Raw genomic sequence first — 16,690 nt, 5'->3', positions numbered from 1 at the left:
GCCTCTCAGTGTTGTGGCCTCTCCCATTGTGGAGCACAGGCTCCGGATGCGCAGGCTCAGCGGCCATGGCTCACGGGCTCAGCCACTCCGCGTTATGTGGGATCTTCCCGGACCGGGGCATGAACCCATGTACCCTGCATAGGCAGGCGGACTCTCAACCACTGCACCACAGGGAAGCCCCAAATTGCATTTTTTGACGTTGAAAATAATTCTTTAAGGATCATCCCCAAGTTCCCAAAACATCAGCTAAAGCAGTTGACTCCGTAAAGTAGCTAAACACAGATGAAGCTAATGATTGTGGGAGAAACCGCAGAAGGAGAAGGAAAACCAGAATCACACAAAGATAGGAGCAAAAGAGAAAATGAAAGGCAGGAGCAGAGAAAGGAAGGTTAAGAAAGAAAGAGAAGCAAGGAGCGTTCTGGAAGAGGACATCATCAGGGGGAGGGTGTCCGTCCAAAACTCCAGCTCCAGCTCTTTCAGTCTCTGTCCCACGCTCATGTTCAAGTCCAGCTGTAAGTATGCCTCGGTCTGATCGTAGGCCGGCCACAGGGGCAGGCCTTCCCCATTAGGATTCCTGGAAGTGAGAGATTTTCAGCCTCAAACACCTGGTTACGGAGGATGCTGGGAGGTTCACTTACCCATTCCGAGCAAAGTTAGCCCAATATAGCATCATGTTCCTGCTCAGCTGTTTCACTGCACTCATTGCGTATTTGCAGATACTGACTTGCCTGAAGAATCATGGTTCCAAATGGTGGAGGCTGAACACACATCTTCCCTGACCATCCAACACTCTTCCTGCCCTTTCCACGGGACTGCAAGTTCCTTGGGGACAGAGACACCTCTCTCTCTCGATCAATCAATCAATTATTGTACTTCTTTATTTGAAAATGTAACACTGCTTAAAGCACAAAGTTCAAAATGCAGGAAGTATATCTAATGAAAGTAAGTTTCTCCATCTCTTCCCTCTAGTCACCCAGTTACCAGCCTCAGAGGCAACCATTGTTACCACATTCTTGAGGGAACTTCCGAAGGAGTCTAGACGTGCATGAGGGTTTAAGCAGACACTTTTAACACACTTGATGCTACAGTGGACACACATTATACATCTTTCTCTTTCACTAAAATTGTATCCAGGAGTTAGTTCCATATTGCTGCCTATAAACCTTCCATTTACTGTTCTTTGTTGCTCTATAAATATACAATACATAAATATATATATGTAAGTATATAATTCATGTATCCAGTACTGTATTGATGGGTCTTGACATTTTTTTCAATCTTTTGCTCGTAAAAGCAATGTTTTAGTGTGTGTTTGTGTGTGTATATTTTTGCACATGTGGAAGTCTAATTGCATAAAAAATTCCAGAAGTTGAATTGCTGGGCTAAAAACTACACGCATTTTAAATTTTGATAGAGTTTTCCATTGACATATGAGGTTATCAATTTTCCCCCACCTGCTCAAATACATTATGTAAAATGTTCTTCTCAACCTTGATCTATGAAAAATGAGTCCTTGGTCAAGGTTAGTTTTTAATCCTCTTTGCTATGAGCGAGGTTGAATGGATTTTTATGTTTAAAAGCCACATGTTTCCCTTTCCATAAACTATTTATATCTGTTACCCAGTTTTTGACTGGGTTGTGTTTTTCTCATTGATTTTATGAGTTCTTTAGATACCAAGGAATTTAACCCTTTGATACATACATATGTTGTTCATTTTTTCCATTTTTGAGAGTCCATGTGCCCATCACATAGTACAGGTTCAGTGATGGTTACTGAGTAATAATAATAGTAATATTTCTTAAGCACTCACCATATGATTTATGAGAATTGTTTCATTTAATCCTTATGACAACCTAGGAGGTAGTTCTGTTAGTATTGGCATTATAAGATAAGAAAGAATAAATAAAACAATGAACAAACCGCACTGCACAGACACACTCTAGAGGAGAGGTTCTGTCCTTTTCACGGAGAGGCTAGCATGAACTGGTTAAGAGCCTACACTGTGCAATTTTTTAACTAAATAGTTTAGTCATAACTCCTGTGTGTAGTTCTTATGGTTTTTTAAATTTTGATCACCTCATCTGATTGGCTTATTATTTTAGGCACTGAACAGGTCATAAATTCAGGAATAAATGAGCTAACCTCACCAGAAACAGTTCACAAGCATTTACATTAGATCACCTGGATCCAGACAACTTTCAGCTGCAATTATGAAAAATGTGGTTCTTGCCTTTGAAAGCCCTGAGTGGTAGCCTCACGGGAGCTCTGGGAAGGGCAGGGAGGGTGAGACCAGATGTCAAAGAGAAGGAAGTAAGTGGGTTTTTTTTTTTTTTCAAAAAAAATCAGATTGCATGAGTGCCCCCAAGTGCCCACCCCTATAGGCTTTAGTCCAGAGAAAAACACTCATCAAGCAAATGTTGGCCCCTCTTTTTCATGGCCTCTTTTTCTAAAACTACGAGTGGAGACATTCTCCAGCGAAAGGTTGTGTCTAAACCACCATGCCGGTCCTCCCAGCCCCTGCATAGTGTTGCGGTTGGTGAGGCTTCGCGCTAACAATGGAGATTCTCATCTTCTCCCCAACTCGTCCCAAGCTCGTGCTCCTGCAAGAGCAGGAGCCCCTGAAGCCAGTTTCTTACCAGACATGACAATGTCGCCCTTCAGGAAGGCACGTCCAAAGACAAAGCGGATTTCATCAGTGTGATCAGCTTTGACAAAAGGTGGCTTCTTATCCTTTAAGCACTGGGGCCGATGCTGAAACTCATAGAAGTAGACAGGTGCACCAGCATCTGCAGAAAGGTAGGAAGGGTTTGTGGCAGGCATGCATGCAGGGGGCAGTAGGGGCTGGCCCTGCATTTCCGTCCATCTAGTCTGGGATCCACAGACTCGTGGGTGGAACAGCCCAGAGACAATGTGAGGCTAGTGTTTCCTGCTACAGTGGCCCTCGTGCCCCTGGAGACAGAACTCACTACCCCTCAGGGTGGCCTGAGAGGGCAACAGTACTACTTCTCAAAAAAAACCCTTTATACTGATCCGAGATCTACCTCCTTGTGACTTCCTTTGTTTGACCCTGGTTCAACTGTCTGGGAAAAACAGAACAAAATTATTTCCTGCTACCAAGATGCTCTGCTGCATCCTATGTTTCTTCACCTCTCTTCTAAAGGTCTTTGCTCTATAATTTCCCCTCTTTCTCTGCATCATCAGTTTTTCTCTATTGGATCATCACCATCAGTAGCAAACATGCTTACAAAGTCTCTCATTAAAGCACACACACGTGTGCACACACATATGCACACACATATGGGCACACACACACAGAAGCACACACAAACATATCAATACATACTCTTGGTCTCAACTTCCCCTCCAGTTACTGGCTTATTTCTCTAAATTCCTTCTAGCAAGCCTTACAGTGAAGTTGCCTTATTATCTCTGCTTCCTTTCCTCTCATTTTCTCTTTTAATAGAAGTATCATGTATGGACCATAAAAAGCACAGATTTTAAGTGTACATTTTGATGAGTTTTTACAAATGCATGCACGTTCATGTAAACACCACCCCAAGTAGGATACAGAGCATTTCCATCACCCCAGAAGTTCCCTTGTATCTCCTTCTAGTCACTCTACCAAGAGAAAACCAAAGTTTTTATTCCTATCACAATTGATTAATTTTGCTTGTTCTTGAACTCTGTATGGAATAACACAAAATGTACTCTTTTGTATCTGGCTTCTTTTGCTCAGCATAATGCTTTTGAGGTTCATCCATGTTTTGCCTGTATCAGTAATTGACTCCTAATCACCAAGTAGTAAGCTACTGCATGAATATACCATAAATTACTTATCCATTCATCTGACGATAGACATTTTGGGCTCTTTCCAATTTTGGGCTATTATGATTAAAGCTGCTGTGGATATCCATATACAAGTCTTTTCTGTGGTTGAGTAACAGGGTAGGTGTATGTCTATAAGAAACTTACAGTTTTCCAGGGTGATTGTAACCACTTCACATTCCCACCAGAAGTTCTGAACATTCCACATCCTTGGCAATACTTTTTGGTATATGGTTTGAGTTTTTAATATTAGCCATTTTAGCAGGTGTAAATGGTTGCCTCATTTTGGTTTCATTTTGCATTTCCCTGATGACAATGTCGAGCACCTTTTCATGTGCATTTTGCTTTCATTCATCCTCTTTAGTGAAGTGTCTTTTCAAGCCTTTTACACATTTGTAATTGGATTATTTGTCTTTTCACTACTGAACTGTAAGAGTTCTTCTATTCTGGATATGATTTTTTTGTCAGATTTGTATTGTGAATATTTTCTTCCAGTTTGTGGCTTGCTTTTGCATTTTCTTCACAGTAATTTTTAAAAATCCACCAACATAAAAGTCAGCATTTTAACAACTTCAAAGTGTATAATTCAGTGGCTTTTAGTACGTGCAGAATGTTGTGCAACCATCACCACTATCTAGGTCCAGAACATTTTCATCACCTCAGACAGAAACCCAGACCCATTCAAGCAGTCATTCCCTCACTCACCCCTCCCCTTACCCTTGGGAATTTTATGGTGCTATAGATTTGCCTACTCTGGACATTTCACATAAATAGAATCACACAACATATAGCCTTTTATGGGCTTCTTCCACTTAGCAGTTTTTCCAGGGTTCATCCGTATTGTAGCACGTATCAATATTTCATGGCTAAATTATAATCCATTGTATATATATACACCACCTTTTGTTTATCTATTCACCAATTATGGACATTTGGGTTGTTACTTCTTTTTGGTTACAATAAGGCTGCTATGAACACTCATGTAAGATTTTTGTTTGACCACCTATTTTAAAAAAATTTTTATTGGAGTATAGTTGCTTAGGAGTGTATTTGCTGGGTTGTTGATACTTCTACGTTTAACTTTTTGAGGAACAGCCGAACTGTTTTCTACAACGGGTGCACCATTTTACATTCCCATCAGCAGTATATGAGTGTTCCAATTTCTCCACATTCTCAACAACATGTTATTTTCTGGATTTGTTGTTGTTGATTTTTGTTTGTTTGCTTATTGTAGCTACTCTAGTGGATGTGAAGTGGTATCTCGTAGTTATGATGTTCATTTCTTTAATAACAAATGATGTTGATCATCTTTTCATGTGCTTATTAGCCATTTGTATATCTTCTTTGGAAAAATGTCCATTCAATCCTTTGCCCACTTTTTATTTGAGTTGTTTGGGCCTTTTGTTTGTTTGTTTGTTTACTTGTAAGAGTTCTTTATATATTCTGAATAATAGACCCTTATCAGATATATGATTTGCAAATATTTTCTCCCATTCTGTGGGTTGTCTTTTCACTTTCTTTATATTGTCCTTTAATGCACAATAATTTTTAATTTTGATAAAGTCCAATTTTTTTCTTTTTTGTTTATATTTTTGGTGTTATATCTAAGAATCCATTGCCAAATCTGAGGTCATAGAAATGTACCCTGTTTTCTTCTAAGAGGTTTACAGTTTCACCTCTTACATTTAGGTCTCTGATCCATTTTGAGTTAATTATTTTTTTAACATCTTTATTGGAGTATAATTGCTTTACAATGGTGTGTTAGTTTCTGCTTTATAACAAAGTGAATCAGCTATACATACACATATATTCCCATATCTCCTTCCTCTTGCGTCTCCCTCCCACCCTCCCTATCCCACCCTTCTAGGTGGTCACAAAGCACCGAGCTGATCTCCCTGTGCTATGCTGCTGCTTCCCACTAGCTATCTATTTTACATTTGGTAGTGTATATAAGTCCATGCCATACTCTCACTTCGTCCCAGCTTACCCTTCCCCCTCCCCATGTCCTCAAGTCCATTCTCTATGTCTGTGTCTTTATTCCTGTCCTGCCCCTAGGTTCTTCAGAACCATTTTTTTTAGATTCCATATATATGTTTTAGCATACGGTATTTGTTTTTCTCTTTCTGACTTAACTTCACTCTGTATGACAGTCTCTAGGTCCATCCACCTCACTACAAATAACCATTTTGAGTTAATTTTTGATTATGGTGTGAGGGTAGGGCTCAATTTCCTTCTTTTGCATGTGTTATTCAGTTGTCCCAGCACAATTTGTTGAAAAGACTATTTTTTCCCCATTGAATAGTCTTGGCAGCCTTGTGTAAATCAATTGACCATAGATATATATAGGTTTATTTCTGGACATTGATCTGTTTGTCTATTCTTATGCCAGTAGCACACCACCTTGATTACCATTGCCTTGTAGTAAGTGAGTTTTAAAATCAGTAAATATGAGTCTTCCAGCTTTGTTCTTTTTCAAGATTATTTTGGCTATTCTGGGTCCCCTGAAATTCCATATGAACTTTAGGATCAGCTTGTCCATTTCTGCAAAAAAGGAAGTCAGAATTTTGATGGGAATTGCATTAAATTTGGGAGTATTGCCATCTTAAATCTAAATCTTCCAAACCATTTATTCTTTCATTTCTTTCAGCAATGTTTTATAATTTTCAGTGCACGTATCTTGTACCTCCTTGGTTATATTAATTTCTAAGTAATTTATTCTTTTTGATGCTAATGCTATTCTAAATGAAGTTGTTCTCTTAATTTCATTTTTTGATTGTTCACTGCTAGTGTGTAGAAATAAAACTGACTTTTGTATGCTGATCTTGTATCCTGAAACTTTGAATTTATTAACTCTCATGGTTTTTTGTGGATTCTTTAGAATTTTCTACACATAATATCATGCCATCTGTGAATAGAGACAGTTTTGCTTCTTTCTTTCCAATTTAGATTCCTTTTAATTTGTCCTCGCTAGAACTTGAATAGAAATGGTGGGAGGAAACATCTTTATCTTGTTCCTGATCTTAGGGAAAGATTTCAGTCTTTCACCACTAAGTAAGATATCAGCTGTGGGTTTTTCACATAAGTCCTTTATCAGTTTGAACAAGGTCCTGTGTATTCTTAGTTTGTTGAGTGTCTTCATCATGAATGTGTGTTGAATTTTGTCAAATGCTTTTTCAGCATCTAATAAGATAATTGTGTGTTTTTTCCTGTATTCTATTAATAAGGTATATATATATATATTTTTTGCGGTACACGGGCCTCTCACTGTTGTGGCCTCTCACGTTGCGGAGCACAGGCTCCGGACGCGCAGGCTCAGCGGCCATGGCTCACGGGCCCAGCCACTCCTCGGCATGTGGGATCTTCCCGGACCGGGGCACGAACCCGTGTCCCCTGCATCGGCAGGCGGACTCCCAACCACTGCGCCACCAGGGAAGGCCAGGTATATTATATTGATTGATTTTCATATATTGAACCATGCTTATATTCCTGGGATAAATCCCAATTGATTATGGTATACAATCCTTTTAATATGCTAGATTCAGTAGCTAGGATTTTGTTGAGGATTTTTGCAACTAGGCTCATATGGGATATTGGTCTATAGTTTTCTTTTCTTGTGATGTCTTTGTCTGGCTTTACTATCAGGGTACTACTGGTCTCACAGGACGAGTTACGAAGTATTCCCTCCTCTTTCACTTTTTTGAAAGGGTTGAGAAGGATTGGTTTTAATTCTTTAAATGTTTGCTAGAATTCACCAGTGAAGACAACTGGTCCTGGGATTTCCTTTGTTGGTAGGGTTTTGCTTACTGATTCAATAATTTCTTTTGTCATAGGTATATTCAGACTTTCTATTTCTTCTTGAATTGGTTTTTGTAGTTTTTGTGTTTCTAGGAATTTCTCAATTTCATCTACCTAATTTGTTGCCATACACCTGTTCATAATAATCCTTTTTATTTCTGTAACGTCTGTAGTAATGCACCCACTTTCATTTCTAATTTGAGTCTTCTTTCTTGGTCAGTCTGATTAAAAGTTTGTCAATTTCGTTGTTTTTCTTTTTTTTCAATAAACACTCTTTTATTTTTATTTTTTAAATTAATTAACTTACTTTTATCTTTGGCTGCATTGGGTATTTACTGCTGCACGCAGGCTTTCTCTAGTTGTGGCAGCGAGCAAGGGCTACTCTTCGTTGTGGTGCGTGGGCTTTTCATTGTGGTAGCTTCTCATTGCAGAGCATGGGCTCTAGGTGTGCAGGCTTCAGTAGTTGTGGCACATGGGCTTAGCTGCTCCACAGCACGTGGGATCTTCCTGGACCAGGGATCAAACCTGTGTCCCCTGCATTGGCAGGCAGATTCTTAACCACTGCGCCACCAGGGAAGTCTCTGTTGTTTTTCAAAGAACCAAATTTTATATTCATCCATTCTCTCTATTGATTTTATACTCTATTTCATTTATCTCTGCTCTTATCTTTATTATATTCTTCCTTCTGGTTGGATTTACTTTGCTCTTATTTTTCTAGTTACTTAAGGTGGAAGGTTGGGTTATTGATTTGAGATTGTTTTTGCTTTTTTTTTTTTTTTTAAGATGTTAGGGGTAGGAGTTTATTATTTATTTATTTTTATTTTTGCAGTGTTGGGTCTTCGCTTCTGTGCGAGGGCTGTCTCTAGTTGTGGCAAGCGGGGGCCACTCTTCATCGTGGTGCGTGGGCCTCTCACTATCGTGGCTTCTCTTGTTGGGGAGCACAGGCTCCAGACACGCAGGCTCAGTAGTTGTGGCTCATGGGCCCAGTTGCTCCATGGCATGTGGGATCCTCCCAGACCAGGGCTCGAACCCGTGTCCCCTGCATTAGCAGGCATATTCTCAACTACTGTGCCACCAGGGAAGCCCTTTTTTGCTTTTTAATGTATGCACTTACAGCTATAAATTTCTCTCTAAGCACTGCTTTCACCATGCCCCATAAGTTTCAGAATCTTGTGGTTTTGTTTTCATTCATCTCAAAGTATGTTCTGATTTTCCCTGTGATTTCTTCTTTGACCTATTGATTATTTAAGAGTTTATTGTTAAAAACTATTTTGTAGCAAAGCACACTATCAACAAAATAATAAGGCAATCCACAGAATGGGAGAAAATGTTTGCAAATCATTTATCTGATAAAAGATTAATATATCTAGAGTATGTAAAGAACTCCTAAAACTCAGTAACAACAACACAAAAACCAGCTAAATTCAAAAATAGGCAAAGAACTTGAATAAACATTTCTCCAAAGAATATATACAAATGGGTAATAAGCACATGAAAAGATATTCGATATCAACATCACTAATTCTTAGGGAAATGCAAATCATAACCACAATAAGATACCATTTCACACCTATTACAATGGCTATTACTTAAAAATGATAATAACAAGTGTTGGTAAAAATGTGAAAAAAAAAATGTGGAAAACTTGGAACCCTGTGCATTATAAATGCACAATGTAAAATGGTGCAGCCACTGTGGAAAACAATAGAACAGTTCCTCAAAAAATTAAACATAGAATAACCATATGATCCAGCAATTACACCTCTGGGTATGCACCCCAAGAAGTGAAAGCCACAACTTGAACTGATATTTATATACCAATGTTCATGGAAGCATTATTCACAACAACCAAAGGTGGAAACAGCCCAAATGTCCATTGATGGCCGAAAGGATAAACAAAATGTGTTATATACATACCATAGAATATTATTCAGTCTTAGAAAAGAATGAAATTCTGATACATGATACAACATGGATGAACTTTAAAGGCATTACGCCAAGTGAATTAAGCCAGATACAGAAGGACAAATATTATATGATTCAACTTATATGAAGTGCCTAGAATAGTCAAATTCATAGAGACAGAAGGAGTGTGGAGTTATTTTTTAATGGGTACAGAGTTTCAATTTGGGATGATGAAAATGTTCTGGAGATGGATGGACAGTGGTATGGTTGCACAATAATGTGAATGAACTTTAATTTCACTGAACTGTACACTTAAAAATTATTAAAATGGTAAAAATTTTTGTTATGCATATTTTGCCACAATTTTCTAAACTATAAAAAAGTGCCATTTAATTTATAAACATTTGTGAATTCTCCAGATTTCCTTTCGTTATTGATTTCTAACTTCATTCCACTGTGGTTGGAAAAGACACTCTGTATGATTTACATCTTTTTAAAAGTTACTGAGACTTGTTTTGTGGTCCAGTATATGGTCTATAGCTGAGGATGTTCCATGTGTACTTGAGAAGAATATGCAATCTGCTGTTGTCAGGTGAAGTGTTCTTTATGTTTCTGTTTGATGTAGTTGGTTTATAGTATTGTTCAAGTTTTGTATTTCCTTGTCTATCTTTTGTATAGTTGTTCTAGTATTGAAAGTGGGGTTGAAGTCTCCAACCATTAATGTAAAACTGTCTGTTTCTCCCTTTGATTCTGTCATTTTTTGCTTCATATATTTTGGGGCTCTGTTGTAAGGTACATCTGGGTTTTTAATTGCTATATCTTCTTGATGGATTCACTATTTTATCCTTATATAATGTGCTTCTCTGTCTCTTTTAGTCTGTAACAATTTCTCTGTAACTATTTAGCCTTAAAGTCTATTTTGTCTGATTTAAGTATTGCCACTACAACTCTCTTTTGGTTACTGTTTGCATGGAATGTATCTTTTGCCATCCTTTCACTTCCAACCTATTTGTATCTTTGATTCTAAAGTGAGTGTCTTGTAGAAAGCATATAGTTGGATTACTTTTTTTTAATCCATTCGTTCTGCAATCCCTGCATTCTGAGATCTTAAAGACAGTCTCTTCAGCAAGTGGCATTGAGAAAGCTGGATAGCCACACGTAAATCAAAGAAGTTAGAACACACCCTCACACCATACAAAAAAATAAACTCAAAATGGCTTAAAGATTTAAATATAAGACATGACACCATAAAACTTCTAGAAGACAACATAGGCAAAACATTCTCTGACATAAATTGAAACAATGTTTTCTTATGTCAGTCTCCCAAGGGAATGGAAATAAAAGCAAAAATAAACGAATGGGACCTAATCAAACTTACAAGCTTTTGTACAGCAAAGGAAACCATAAACAAAACAAGAAGACTACCTATGGACTTGGATAAAATGTTTGCAAATGATGCGACTGACAAGGGCTTAATTTCCAAAATAAACAAACAGTTAATATAATTCAACAACAACAACAAAAAAAACAAACAACCCAATCAAAAAATGGGTAGAAGACCTAAATAGACATTTCTCCAAAAAGACATACTCATGGCCAACAGGCACATGAAAAGATGCTCAGCATCACTAATTATTAAAGAAATGCAAATCAAAACTACAATGGGATACCATTTCACACCGGTCAGAATGGCCATCATTAAAAAGTCTACAAATAACAAATGCTGGAAAGGGTGTGGAGAAAAGGGAACCCTCCTACACTGTTGGTGAGAATATAAGTTGGTGCAGCCACTATGGAAAACAGTACGGAATTTCCTCAAAAAACTAAAAATAGGTCTTCCCTGGTGGCGCAGTGGTTGAGAGTCCGCCTGCCGATGCAGGGGACGCGGGTTTGTGTCCCGGTCCTGGAGGATCCCACATGCCACGAAGCGGCTGGGCCCATGAACCATGGCCGCTGAGCCTGCGTGTCCGGAGCCTGTGCTCCACAACGGGAGAGGCCACAACAGTGAGAGGCACGTGTACCGCAAAAAAACAAAACAAAACAAAACCTAAAAATAAAGTTGGCATATGATCCAGCAATCCCACACCTGGGCTTATATCTGGACAAAACTATAATTCAAAAAGATACATGCACCCCTATGTTCATAGCAGCACTATTCACAATAGCCAAAACATGGAAACAACCTAAATGTCCATCGACAGATGAATGGATAAACAAGATGTAGGGGGTATATATATATATATATATATATATATATATATATATATATATATATATATTACTCAGCCATAAAAAGAATGAAATAATGCCATTTTCAGCAACATGAATGGACCTAGATATTATCATACTAAGTGAAGAAAGTCAGAAAGAGAAAGACAAATACCATATGAGATTCTACTTATATGTGGTATCTAAAATATGACAACAAATGAACTTATCTATGAAACAAACAGACTCAGACATAGAGAATAGACATGTGGTTGCCAAGTGGGAGGGGGGTGCGGAGGGATGGAGTGGGAGTTTGGGGTTAGCAGATGCAAACTATTATATATAGAACAGATAAACAACAAGGTCCTACTGTATAGCACAGGGAAGTATATTCAATATCCTGTGATAAACCATAATGGAAGAGAATATTAAAAAGAATATATATATACACATATATATATCTGAATCACTTTGCTGTACAGCAGAAATTTGCACAACTTTGTAAATCAACTACACTTCAATTTAAAAAATAAATAAAAATAAAAATTGTTTAAAAAGAAAGAAGGGCAGGTTTGCTTCCCCACGAGTAATCTTCTCTTTCTGATTGCTCCACTACTGCTTAGAGTTAAGATATTTGGGAAGACACTTCCGAAGAGGAAGGAAAGTGGGGTCCAGGCCCCAGAAAATATGGAGGGGTAGAACTTTCCTACATGGTCCTGAAGAAGGGGAAGGAATATAAACAACAAGGACTGATCAACATTCCTGAACTCTGAAAGGCAGGGGAACTGCAAAGGTCAGCATGCAGGGCTATATCCCAGACAGCCTTGGGAACTCCCTCTCATCAAAGGAACAGAAGGGCAGAGCAGGTAGACAGTCAGCAGGCAACAGGGATCCCTGCAGCCACCAGCCTTGCAGGAGGAGCGGTGCTAGGAGACTCACCTCTGTGATATTGAGCTGTGACCAGCTCAGGGATCACAAAGAACACATCTCCAAGCAAATCCAGGAAGTGATTTCGTATATCAATCAGAGAGTGTTTGTTGTAGAAATATTCATTAGCCACAAGGTATAAATACTGGACAGGGATGTGCTGTAAAACATCATGGTTGCAAGAGATCTAGGTCAACAGCAATAGCCAACACACAGCAACAACAGTCAAACATTTGCCTTTGCAGGCAAAATTCTAAGTGCTTTACATGCATTGTCTCATTTAATCCATGCAGTGACCCTATGATGCAAGTATCAAAATCAACCCCATTTGACAGGTGAGGGAACTGAGGTTTAGAGAGGTTAAGTGGTTTGTCCAAAGTGGTGGAACCATGATTCCTTCACAAGTCTATCTGCATCCAAATCTCATTCTCTAATCACAGTATGCACGCCTCTCTGAAATATTTCAGAAACAGCCACCCCTGGGCAGATCCGGCTAAGTTGTTTGTGCGGCCCAGTGCAAAGTGAAAAATGTGAGGTCCTTGTTCAAAAACTCTAAGAATTTCAAGGTAGCGACAACAGAACATTCAACCAAGTAAAGGACTCTTCTAAGCATGAGGCCCTTTGAACTACACAGGTTGCACACTCCTGAGGCTGGCCCTGCTCCTGGTACCAGTACTGTCTCCAGACCTTTACTCTTTGATCTAAGCGAGTTGGTCTCTTGGAGTTACCTCTTCTATGAAAAAAAAAATTGTTGTTTATTTATTGTTGTTGTTGTTCAACAACAATTGTTGTTCAGAGGATCACACAAGATACAAAAAGAAAAGCATGCTGCCTGGCACAGAGCAGGCCTTCAGTTCTGTTCTGAAACCCATTGCCAAGTCCTTTAACAGAGCATCCCATGCTTTTTTTTTTTTTTTTGCGGTACGTGGGCTTCTCACCATTGTGGCCTCTCCCGTTGCGGAGCACAGGCTCCAGACGCGCAGGCTCAGCGGCCATGGCTCACGGGCCCAGCCGCTCTGCGGCATGTGGGATCTTCCCGGACCGGGGCACGAACCCACGTCCCCTGCATCGGCAGGTGGACTCTCAACCACTGCGCTACCAGGGAAGCCCCATCCCATGCTTTTTTGACCTGACACCAGGCTGCCTCCCAGTCTTCAGTCCTTCAATGTGGCCCCAGCACAAATGCCAGAGGATGGAAGGGAAACATCATAAAGGTTCAAGGTCTGCCACATTGGTGATGTTCTTGGGAGTCTGGTGCTCTGGGGAACACGGGGAAAAGTTACTGCACCTCAACCCCCTAACACTAAGACAGAGGCACAGCCCTTCGTAGGTTTCTTTGGGATTTGGAGGCAGCGTATACCACGCCAGGGAATGCTGCTGGGACACATTCACTGGGTCCTCTGAAGGCCGACTGCTTTTAATCAGGCCCAGAGCAAGTGAGGGCTCTGCAGCAGGTCCAGGTTCTGGTGCAAGTTCCGCTGCATGGCCCATAGGACCAGCAGACACCTTGGTGCTTGAGGTATCCAAGGGGGGTACATATGCCATGTGGAGCCTCTGGCGAGCCCCAGCTGGGCAGTCACAGTGCAGATCCCTAGGGTTCTGGAGCAAAACTATGGCTTCTGCATGAGAAAACTACTTACCATTTGGAAAGTACTTCCTGCCTTGCTACTGGGAGGAAGAGAGACTGCATGCCTTTCTGGTCCTCCTGCAGCTTCCCACACACCCTACTTCCCACCTGCTGGGACCTAGCTCAAGATACCTTCTCCTCTTGAAATGCCCTCCTGCTCAAATGTTCCCCTTCGCTAAGGCCCAGATCAATGGCCTCCTCCTCCATGAGGCCATCTCCAATCCAGCCTGAGAAATTCCTCTGTCTAACATATTTTAAATATCTGAAATCTTCATCTCAACTCTCATCACCAGACAACCAAGACTCACCAAACATCCCCTCTAAGCCTTAGTACCTGATGGATCCCTTGCCTTCAGTCTGGGCCACTCTACAGCCATAGGGCTATTTCTAAAGTGGAAGTCAAAGCATGCTTCTCTTTTTCTGTTTCCAGCCCCCAGAATAAACTTTCTATTCCTTCCATAGCATGAAACAGCTGCCAGCATCCTCCCCTGCTACAGCCAGCCTCTTCCACTGATCTCCTTACACTTCTCTGCTCCTAACTGGTCCTCTCAGCTCCTCTGGCTCCCCTGAGTCCTGCTCCTCCATTAACCAGACAAACTTAATTCATCCTCCAAAGCCTTCCTCCCCGAGGAAGCCACCTGCTCCCTCCTGCGGACACCACAGGGCCTCGAACACATCTCTGCTCTGGTGTGTACAGCACCGTACCAAAGTGCCCGGTCATGTCCATCCACCGTAACAGTCTCTAAGTCCCTCAAGTGCAGGGGGAGTGCCTGCTTATCACTGCACCCAGTGCCTCGGGAAGTTCTGGGGCATGTGGATGCATAAGAAACATTTGTTCAATAAAAAATGAATGAAATGAATCTGCCACAAAATACACACTGAATAAATGTTTATGGAAAGAAGAAAGGAAGGAAGGAAAGAAATCCATCTCTATATCCTAGTGTCTAGGATAAATATGTCTCTATATCCCTAGTGCAGGGAGTGAGTGAGTAATGGTCCTTGGTATTGCTAGAACCTAGTACAGTGCCTGGCTGGTATGCAGGTATGTAGTGAATATGGGTCCCTAGTCCCAGGTGGTTTTCAGAATTCAGAGCTTTTCCGTTTGTAGACAGATAATTCAGTACATATGCTGCATATTATGTGATATGTTCAGGGGTGGGGGGACGGGGCAGCACCCCAGCCCCCACATTAATATGCCCACAGAGAAACATATGGTGGGATAAAGTGAATGAACATATAGCAACAATAAAGACCAATGGCTACGTATCGGTCTAGGTCAATTTTGGCTGCCATGTGAGTTACAAGAAACCTTTGGGTTGTCAGCGCGATTTGGATGTTGAGATTGTGGATAAGGGATTGCAGAACTCTGCTTAGCAAAGATCTACTAAATGAACGAATGAGGAAGATCTGTACCCCCAGAGCTACCCCTGTGTGTGACCCAAGGAGGTTTGTGAAATGAATGGATCTTGGAGAGTCAGGCTCACTTACCAGGATTGAGTGTATCAACTGCAGGGCGAGGGACTTGTTGGAGCCCCCGAGGATCTCAGGAAACTCCTTCTGTGGAAAGAAGCAGGTGGCCCCTCTGTGAGCACAGCAGGTCATCAGAAGGGAAACTGGTCTCCCTGAGGGCCCAGACACCCGCCTTTCAGAGGGGAGGCTGGCAAGAGCAGGAACCCTTTCAGCCCCCAGGGGTCCATGTGTAAGGAGCTGCCTCAGTGGGTTGGTTGAGCAACGAAGTTCCTTCTCCTCACATTTGATAAGAGGCAGCCATTCCCTGTCATACCTGCAGTCTTGTGGGAGCTGAGTGGCTGCCCTGTGGAAGACCATGTTATGGACTGAGTGCGTCCCCTACCAAATTCCTATGTTGAACACCCAGAATGTGACTGTATATGGAGAGAGGGTCTTTAAAGAGGTCTTTAAGCTAAAATGAGGATGGTAGGGTAGGCCCTAATCCAGTCCGATTGATGTCCTTATAAGAAGAGGAAATTTGGACGTGCAGAGACTCCAGGGGTGCGCACGCATAGGAAAGACCTTGTGAGGACACAGCAAGAAGGCGGCCACCCGCAAGCCAAGGAGGGCGGCCTCAGAGGAAACCAAACCTGCTAGCACCTTGATCTTGGACTTCTAGCCTCTAGAACATTGAGAAAATAAATTTCTGTCATTTAAGCCACTAGTCTGTGTTATTTTGTTATGGCAGCCCTAGGAAACTAATACAGGCCACCACTTGGCTTCAACAGCAAGTTAAAAGAGAGGTTGAAAATCTCAAAACTAGTGGTTTATTTATTGCTCTCTTTCTAAAGACCTCTGTCATTAGAGTCTCAGAAGCCAGCAGTTGTCAGGGGCAGGCAGCTTAGTGAGGCTGCAGAGAGGATGGTTAAAACCACAGGGGCTGCTTGGTACAG

At 40.9% G+C, this 16,690-nt stretch overlaps 1 protein-coding gene across 1 annotated transcript in view; it reads right to left on the bottom strand.

The window, feature by feature from the left end:
• Positions 1-91: 91 nt before the first annotated feature.
• Positions 92-16,690, bottom strand: part of CES5A (carboxylesterase 5A) — a 272,408-nt gene continuing 255,809 nt past the window's right edge. The window contains exons 11-15 of the mRNA XM_060000186.1: positions 15,777-15,845; positions 12,674-12,821; positions 2,627-2,787; positions 639-685; positions 92-574 (exon numbers count right to left, since the gene is read on the bottom strand). Of these exons, the coding sequence (XP_059856169.1) occupies positions 334-574; positions 639-685; positions 2,627-2,787; positions 12,674-12,821; positions 15,777-15,845 (666 nt within the window). The 3' untranslated portion in view covers positions 92-333. The remainder of the gene's footprint in view (positions 575-638; positions 686-2,626; positions 2,788-12,673; positions 12,822-15,776; positions 15,846-16,690) is intronic.

This window comes from Delphinus delphis, chromosome 20, assembly GCF_949987515.2.
Source record: "Delphinus delphis chromosome 20, mDelDel1.2, whole genome shotgun sequence".
NCBI classification, from domain to species: Eukaryota; Metazoa; Chordata; class Mammalia; order Artiodactyla; family Delphinidae; genus Delphinus; species Delphinus delphis.
This window is presented reverse-complemented; position numbering and strand designations above follow the sequence as displayed.